Source organism: Triticum urartu, chromosome 5 (assembly GCF_003073215.2).
Source record: "Triticum urartu cultivar G1812 chromosome 5, Tu2.1, whole genome shotgun sequence".
Classification (NCBI taxonomy): Eukaryota; Viridiplantae; Streptophyta; class Magnoliopsida; order Poales; family Poaceae; genus Triticum; species Triticum urartu.
In genome coordinates, this window is record NC_053026.1 from 584,500,003 (window position 1) to 584,509,122 (window position 9,120).

Genomic DNA, 9,120 nt, shown 5'->3' on the forward strand with positions numbered 1-9,120 from the left:
CCCGGTGGCTAGACCTAAAGCCCCACCTGCTGGATCGTGTAAGATTCATGTTGACGCAGGGGTACACTTTGCTAGCAGGGGTGCAGCTGTTGCTGTATGCAGAGACGGAGAGGGAAGGTATATGGGCAGCTCAGCCCTAGTCATAGAGGGGATGCATGACCCAGCGATGTTGGAGGTGATAGCATGCAGGGAAGCGCTAGCTCTAGCGGCGGATCTGAATATCAACAACTTGGTGATAGCTTCTGACTCGAGGCAAGCGGTGAATGACATCGACAATGAAGCGATGGGTAGCAGTGGTGCTATAATCAGAGAGATCAAGTCTAGGTCTTTGCTTTTTAATTGTAATTTTACTTACGAAAGTCGTGCTGTTAATTATGAAGCACATGCTTTAGCCAAACATTCTCGTAGGCTTCAGCAGGGTCGTCATGTATGGCTTGACCAACCTCATGACCAACATTGTATCCCACTTATTATGGCTTTTGATGAATAAATTTGGTCGTTCCCTAAAAAAAAAACCTAGATTCCCTTCGTTCACGTGCATGAAACTTCGCGAGCGAACGTTGTTCCATGCTGGCGTTGATGTGCGCTTGTTTTCTTTAACATAGTAAAATCACGTATGTCCATATATACACACATACATACACTTATCTATATGAATGCGCATACTCAGAGTCTATCCCTATGAGCAACTTCGAGATAATGAGCCGGCATTATATTTTAAGATTGACGAAGTCACCACATGCGCTTTGTAGTCGACGAGACTTCTTCTCCCATTGAACGAACATTGTCGGAAAGACTAAAATAAATTCAGAAAAACGCGAGCACCATTGCCAAATCTAAGATATAAACCCGGTGGACTGGTTCCATCACAACAAACTTAACCAACTGAGCCACGCTAAGTTCGCGTGTGCTCGTTATTGGCGTCCTTATTTTTACCGCATATAAAGTCGATAACTACTCTCGATTGTAATAAAGACAAATCATATGTGATTCTTTTGTCCCGAGACAAAAGAGACGAGGAGCATATGTACAACCATTTTTCTAATTTAGACCTAAGCTACTAGTAGAAGGAAAGGACCGGGATGTTCCAACCACTACTATCATTTGCCAATCTTGCCCGTTTATTAGTTCTAGTCTTTTCTTTACACGTATTATTAGTTGTAGTCTTATGTGCATAATCCTGAAAGTGCATCCAGTGATGAACCCAGAGATACTGAGGTTTGCCAGGGCAGCGGATAACGACGGAGCTAGATTGCACTGCACCACTGGTCACTAGACAGGGGATGTACCCTGCCATGACATTGGAGAACCGGGGCGGTCGCCCCAACTCGCCCCAATGGTGGACCCGCCACTGAGTGCATCCTTCAGGCTCCTGGCGTATACTTCCAACCTCTTTAAACCTTCTCTCGGAGAATCAGCTTCACCCAACTGCTTTACCATTGCGCTGCCGATTATCACTCCATCTGCACCCCATTGTGCAACCTGTATGCATCCCGTATTCCCGTTGCAACCGTTAGGCAATAGCAACAGCGGCATAGTTAAGATATGAGTAAAATTTAGAAGAAAAAAGAAGAACAAATGGATCTTTATATATAGGGAAAACGTCTTTTATACCAGTCTAATATGGTCAGGGGTCGATATGCCAAACCCAACAACCACTGCTTTGTTAGTGACCTGCATATACAAAAACATAACTACATAAGGTTCTTGGAGGACAGTCACAATCTAGCTAGACTAGAGAAAATAATTGTTACCATTTCCTGCAAAAAAGGACGACTTATCATTTATTTTCTACAAACCTGCTTAATCTCCTTGAGAAGATCCTTCACCCGCGGGTTCACATCTGGGCGGGCTCCTGTAACTCCGTTGATACTTACCTGTGTAATAGTATGTGATTAAGACGCTCATTACCATATCTCCTCGTCTAGTAGTATATATAAATGCTAAAGTTGCAAATTGCAACGAAGCAGTTTGGATTTTAACCATACATCTACTTGGCACTCACAAGGTAAACAAACCCTTCGGAAGCTATTGTGATCTCATTCATCATGCCTGCCTTTGTAGATGGTGTTGTGAGCAGCACCTGCACCCATCACTTCATCAGCCTCGAGTACAACTACACTGTTAATGCTTAATGGCAAAAACGATTCGGATTATTTGCTATGTTTTACTTTTTCCGTTTGATGATTTGCCTTGACTTATCTCAATGATAAAAAATCTCCAAGGTGTTATTAGGCATATGAGGTCCTAGGGGTACAGTGATTTCTCATGACGGCATGACTCCGGTCCTCTTCAGTAGTCCTGATTATAGTTTGTTAGAGGTGGCCTGCACTTGTGCCACTCACTGGGCGTCTTTTATTTTTATTCCACTAGCAGCTTTGCATGAGGGTTTACTCAACACTTTATATCGTTTCGGTTGCTTGTGCCTTTATCTAGGAGCGTGTTTTACCAGGCATACGATGTTCTCGGGGTACGGTGATTTCTCATGCCGGCTCCGGTCCTCTTCTGTACTCTTGGTTGTAGTGTATTAGAGATGGCCTCCCCTATTTTTCATGCTTGGTGTTGGGTTAAGGGACTTGTGCCACTAGCCCGGTGCCTTTTTATTTTTCTTTCGACCTTATTGCAAGAGGATTTACTTAGCATTTTATATCGGTTTGGTAGTTTGTGCTTTTATATATAAAGTGGGAGCAAGACTGTTTCGCGTGTTATTAGACGTACCAGCTCGATGTCGTTCTGTATGGCTTCATTCCTAAGAACACTTGTCTCGATATAAGGAAGATCAGGTACTATAAGACCTGTAGCACATGAAGAGCGAATTAGTAATTCCATTATATTTTTAGAAGTTACAAAGTTTATAATAATGAATATTGACTTGAAAAACTATATTCCTTCCAAAAACTTGTAAAAAAACATATAGAGTAGCTGCATGTTACGATTTTTATGCATGAAGAACCACCTGCGTCAACGAAGAAGACAACTGTTTACCTCGAACACCGGCCTCTCTGGCTGCAGCGGTGAATCTCCCCGTTCCCCGCCGCGCGATTGGGTTGAAGTAAGAGAAGATGACCACCGGGCAGGACAGCTCCGGCGTCACCTCCTTCAGCATCGCCATCACGGCGTCCGTTGTCACGCCGGCCGAGAGCGCCCGCGCAGCGGACGCCTGGATGACGGGGCCGTCGGCGTAGGGGTCGGAGAACGGCAAGCCTACCTCTATGACGTCGGCACCAATGGTGTCGAGGAGCCTCAGCGCCTCCGCCGTCGTGGCCAGGTCGGGGTCGCCGGCGGTGATGTACGGGATGAACGCCGTCTGTGCGCAATCAAAAAACTTAAGCATGTCGGTCGGTCCATGCGTTACATCGTGGCGCAAATAAAAGAAAAACTTGGCGCGCTGCATGTACCATGCCGTTGTCTCTGGCCCGGGACATGGCCTTCGCTACCGACAGGCCGCCGTTACCGGCGGGCAGGGGCGCCGGGGCCAGCGTGGTCGCCGCCGCGCGCGCCCTGACCGCATGCCTCCCCAGCGCGGCTGGCGTGGCCATTGCTGGGTCGACCGAGGCCGTGGCGAGGGCTCTGACGAATACAGGCTTCACCGGCGGTGTGGCCGCTGTGAGGCTCGCCGGGGGCGAGGAAGACGGGGAGAGGGATGCCTTGAGCGCGAAAGCCATGTACGTAGTAACGGACGATGCTGTTAACTCACTTCGGTGTATGTATATGCAAGAGCAGCTGGGCACGCTTGGACTTGATGGGATCGAAGTGTAAGATCGATGCTGCTAGCTGGGAGTGGGATCGATGACGAGAATGAACAGCTGGTCTGCTTGTGATTATATAGCGGTTGGGTGGAGCTCGAAATGAGTGGTTTGTTTGGCTGTCTAGGTTGTAACCGTTTTAACTGTAAATAATGGTGTGGTGATACTTCGTTTGGTTAAGTCTAGTCTTTATGGTGCTATCAGATCTTTACCCCATGGCACTTGTGGTTTTCTTTTTTAACACAGTTCAGACACGGACACTCGTACATAGGCACATATACTCATCTTTATAAATGCACGACGCACATCATACTCGGACTCAACTCCCCTGACGTGCGGCAAGGTGCAGTTGGGTCATTGACATATGGGCCATCCGGCTGACGGGCCCACATGTCAGTGACCGAACTGCACACTGTAGTACGCCAGACGATCCCTATCCATCCTACTCCTATGAGCATCGCTGGGAGACTGAGCCGGCACGTCATCTTAGATTGACAAAGTCTTGATCTTCGTTTTCGATGGGAATATCCCCTCGCATTGGACGCACATCACCGAAAGGTCTGAAATAAATCCAGGACAATGCGACTATCATATCCGATAAAGGGTTTTCCCCCGCTTTAGATTATAAATCAACCATCCGATACAACGAGCTTGTTGGGGCCACGGGACAAACAAGCCCAAAAGAAACACACAGAGAAAGAAAGAGAAACAAATGCCAACAACGGCAGATCAACGAAACAAAGATGGCCGGCAACCGCTGCACCCTCCAGAGAAGTACCACCGCGCTTCTAGCACTTCGAGGCGTCGCGTACTGAGCAACACCTTCAAGAAGGAATGCAAGGATGACGCCGCTGCCGCCCGGACAAGTCCAAGGGTTTCCCCTGGTACGCAGAGGGCAGTGGGGAAGGGGTATATCCGACGGCCTTCAGGAAGGTCCGGCAGTGCCCGCATGCGTCACCGCGTCAATGAAGGACGAGCCACCAGGGATTTCTCCCACCCAAGCAACCACCACTAACCCTGACGATCTGAAGTGCACCACCAGAACTGCCGCCCACCAACATGTGCCATCACGGTCACCGAACCATCAACGCCGTCTCTCCGAGCCACTGACACGAGACCTGGGGGAGGGACGAGGAGCCAACGGGCTCGGGGGCATCCGCCACTCAGCCGAGGGGGGGGGACTACCACCACCGCTGCCGCGGAGCCGACCGGACGTGACGACAGGAGCTTACCAGGCCCGCACAGGCCCGGCCGGACCCCAAAGGATCTGTACAACCCCTGCCCGCCACGCTGCAGCACATCAGCCGACGAAGCCGCGACCGCCCGCAACCCTCGACGCCACGCCATCTCCACCAGGGAGCCGCACCGCCTCGCGCCGGAGCGCTGGCCCGCCCCAACCCAGATGAGGCCCAGATCTGGGCAGAGCAGAAGCCGGCAGCCAGCCGCACCACCACACGCCCCGCGGCCAATGGCAGCGCCGCCGCATCAGGAACGCTCTCGACCCACGGAATCCTGCCTCCAAGCCGCACCATCGCAAGCCGAGGAGCACCGCCTCCAGCCACCGACGCCCGACCTGTGGAGGCCGCACGCGGGGACAGGCAGACCCGCCGTCGCGGGCACCACACGGGCAAGGCCCGGCGGCGCGCGTTGGCGGCGGCGGGAGGAGCGAGGAGCGAGGGGGTGCGCTGGGGGGAACGGGGAAGGGGCCCCGGTCGCCTCGCTTGGGGAGGCGACACGGGGGTAAAGGGGAGGGAGGAGGGCGGAAGGGGAGGGGGTGGGGCGAGAAAGAGGGCGAGCGGCGGCTACCCGTGACGGGGAAGCCGGTGGCAGCGCGGGTGAAACCCTAGGAAGGGGCCATGCGACTATCATATGCCGAGTGTAGAACTTGAACCTGGTGGGTTGATTTCACCACAAGGAACCTAACTATCAGAGCTGCACTTAAATCATCACATGACACATGTGATAAACAATCCAAACAATTCAAACAAAAGAAAATACAATTTAAAAAGAGCTACGCTCAATTCGCTTGTCGTGGGTTCTCTGACGTGCCCTTGAACTCGCTTTTCACTCTTCGTTTTAAGGGGTTTGGTCTATGCACACAACGTGAACGGTGCGCGACATCATGCATGCAGATGCAGTGCGTCCTAGTAAGTACTCCCTCCGTTTTTAAATATAAGTCTTTTTAGACATTTCAAATAGAATACAACATACGGATGTATGTAGACACATTTTAAAGTGTAGATTTACTCATTTTATTTCATATGTAGTCATTTGGTGAAATCTCTAAAAAGACTTATATTTGGAAACGGAGGGAGTAGAATTTAACCAAGGACACCGACCATTTTCAAAGAGGAATCTGCATGCAGCTGGTTGCAGCTAGTTGATGTCCAAGTGAGCGTGAGAGAAAGCATGGGTGGGGACGGAGAAGACTTCTTTTTGGGTACTAATAAAGTGATAAAAGAATTATACGAGCATACTCGGCCGAGTCTTCAGGTTAAATGTGCTGAATAAAGTGTTTATACGAGGAAAGCGAACCAAGACAGTAACAGTTCATACAACAGTTTATACGAGGATCACCTTTCCGTAGCAGACTGATTGGTCATATACAAAGCCAAACTGCCCACGCTGGCTTTTGTCGCCAAAATAGTGCTAGATCTACGGGAAGAATCCTATCATTAATCTTACGGCATGTTGTGGCGCCCAGACATGCAATAGTTTTGTCGGCGGATCATGCGGACGCTGGCACTACTGCAGATCGACGACTTTGTACGCTGCAAGGTGTCTAGTAAAATGAAGCGATTTTTCTTAAGCACCGGTACGTACGTCTTTACTTACAGCATATACGATTAGAATGAGCAAATCTTTTTTTAACATCAGTACAGACGCAAGCGCTTATACATATGCGCATACACTCACCTCTATAAACGCATACACGCACACTCGTCGGAAATTCTGAAATAAATCCAGAAATAATACGAGCACCGGAATTTGTACCCTGATGGGCTGGGGATACCACAGTCACTCTAACCATCCAACCATAAATTGATTTGCAAAATGAGCAAATCTGATCCGTATATATCTAATGACGTGCCTATATCTGCTGCCCTGGAGATGCATGTGTTAGATGCAGCACCAAAGACATCCTCATTGGGAGGAAGGTTTCCGAGGGTACGGACCACCCGAGTTTTGCTCCTCCGTAATAAACATGTTTGAGACGTATTAGTCATCAAAATGACCGCCACCGGCTCAGATGTCCGTCCAACCCACTGTTAATTGGGCCACATGTCCTCATAGCTATGTGTCCTACTCGTCTCTTTTTCCCTCCTGGCCTGCATGGCTCATTGTCAATCATAATCCACAATTCACCGGATGAGAAGGACATGTTTGGATGTGTTCCCAGACATTTGGTGATATCCATTAGGACAGGTGATTCATGTTGGAGTTGCTCTTATGGCCCTCCGTTGTGCCAACTTTTCTAGGGCGGCGATCTATCTAGATCGTGGTTGTCGGTGTCTTTTGATTTTTTTTCTTTCAAAAAGAAGGTTATCCTCCGACCTCTGCATCAGAAAAATGCATGCGGCCATTTTATTAATAAGCAAATAGTTCAACAAAGTCTCCAAGTCTCAAAAAACAAAAGGGCTCACAAAGAGCTAAAAATATGAAAACAGGATAGCCACAACGGGCGGAATAAAGATGGATAGAAAACTAAACACTTATCCTATTATATGACCGCCATCCAAATCGGTTGAAAATAGCCAGCGCTACCGTTTCCCAATGGATAGACCCAATAACTATACGCTCCCTGGCATCCGTCAGAGTGAGTAGCGACTACATACAGATTAATGTGGTGGCTCGAAAAATAACCTGCAAGAAATGAATATGTGTTGTTCTGTTAAAAACCAAATCGTTCCTGCAGTTCCATATAGCCCATAGTAAAGCACATACTCCCACACGAATATTTTTCGCTATTTCTGCCTCAACTCCATTTAGCCATGTCCCAAATAGCGTGTGGATGCTATTTGGAGGAGTAATGCTAAACGCTATATGAACAGACCGCCATAAAATTTTGGCCATTGGCAATCAAGAAAGAGGTGTTTGATAGATTCATCATGATCACAGAAGCTACATCTTTGAGATCCTGTCCAGTTACATTTTGCCAAATTGTCCTTAGTAAAAACAACTTGTCTGTGGACAAACCACATGAACACTTTAATTTTTAAAGGCACTTTGACTTTCCAAATATGCACAGACCGAGGGATAGAGCCAGCGTTGATAATATCCACATACATGGATTTTACTGAAAACACTTTATTCTTAGTTAGTTTCCAGTGCAACTGATCTGGATGTTGAGAAAGGTGAACATCCATCAATCTTCTCATAAAATGAAGCCATTAATGATTTTTAAGCCGTTGTTTTTACAAGCTTTTGTCTTTGGACAAGGTTGCTCCAGCAAGACAAAGGTCCAAAGGCGGCAACAAGCTATGCTTATGACGCGTCACCGATGCATGCAGAACATAGAAGCTGCTGGTTATTGAGAAGGTCTCACTTGTAATTTCATATTCTTGGATGATGTGTGTTTGCAAATATTTGGAGAATTTTTGTAGAATGATTGGTATTTTAGAAGAAAAATCCGATCTCATTGAGAGATTCTATGCTAGTTTGCCTCCGTTTAAACGTACATACAATATATTTAATGGCAAAGATATATGTCTTGAGTTCCCCCCTAGAAAAAGATGATATACATGTCTTGAGTTGGAGCGTTCCGTTTTTGTCATGTCACGAGGCACATCGTCCTTGGGACAGTGACAGTTAGCAAGCTGGTGCACGGCTTGACTAGTCTAGAAAGGGAAACTGATAGGTCCAGACACAAAAAAGTAACACATGGAAGCCCATAGGCATCTGTCTGTTTCACGCACCGTCCAATTCACGTACAGGTCAGGTGCAAGCTGAACCCACGCTCGCGCTCGCGCTTCCACCCGCTCTTGCTTGGCCTCCGGCCGAGCATATCCCTTATCGTCGTCTTGAGCGTGATAGGCATGTATACCTCGTCCTAGTTTCTCTACAAATTTAGCAAGGGATCATAAATAGGACCTTTGTAGACTTTTCCTTAGCAGTGCGTGGAGAATGTGTGTCGCGTGAATAAACACGCATCGTTTCGAGAAGGAATCTGCAAATGCTATTTTGAGATATTTTGAGACCGAATCGTCGGAATATGCATGTTTTCTTGGCGGTTCCTCGGGATAGTTACACTGTTAATGACGAAGATATTTTGAAATATATCTTGAAGATGTTTGGGATCATGGCGCGGCTTGTTGCAATGTCGTTGTCATTTTCTGTCGAGCCACGGTAAACATGTGTCAAACCATATATGTTT

At 47.8% G+C, this 9,120-nt stretch overlaps 1 protein-coding gene across 1 annotated transcript; it reads right to left on the reverse strand.

Moving 5' to 3' along the window:
* Positions 1–947: 947 nt before the first annotated feature.
* Positions 948–3,857, reverse strand: LOC125506150 (tryptophan synthase alpha chain-like). The gene is made up of 7 exons (XM_048671013.1): positions 3,399–3,857; positions 2,986–3,307; positions 2,719–2,795; positions 2,006–2,083; positions 1,800–1,877; positions 1,615–1,674; positions 948–1,482 (listed from the first exon to the last, which is right to left on the reverse strand). Exons 1-7 carry the CDS (start codon positions 3,663–3,665, stop codon positions 1,273–1,275), a joined length of 1,092 nt encoding a protein of 363 aa, XP_048526970.1. The 5' UTR covers positions 3,666–3,857; the 3' UTR covers positions 948–1,272.
* Positions 3,858–9,120: the final 5,263 nt, after the last annotated feature.

Coding starts and splice junctions, on each gene's coding strand:
- LOC125506150 (XM_048671013.1), bottom strand. CDS start 3,665: ATGGCTTTCGCGCTCAAGGCATCCCTCTCCCCGTCTTCCTCGCCCCCG. Junction 2,084..2,718: donor TACAGAACGACATCGAGCTG/GTACGTCTAATA, acceptor TGATGGGTGCAG/GTGCTGCTCACAACACCATC. Junction 1,483..1,614: donor CCCCTGACCATATTAGACTG/GTATAAAAGACG, acceptor GGATGCATACAG/GTTGCACAATGGGGTGCAGA.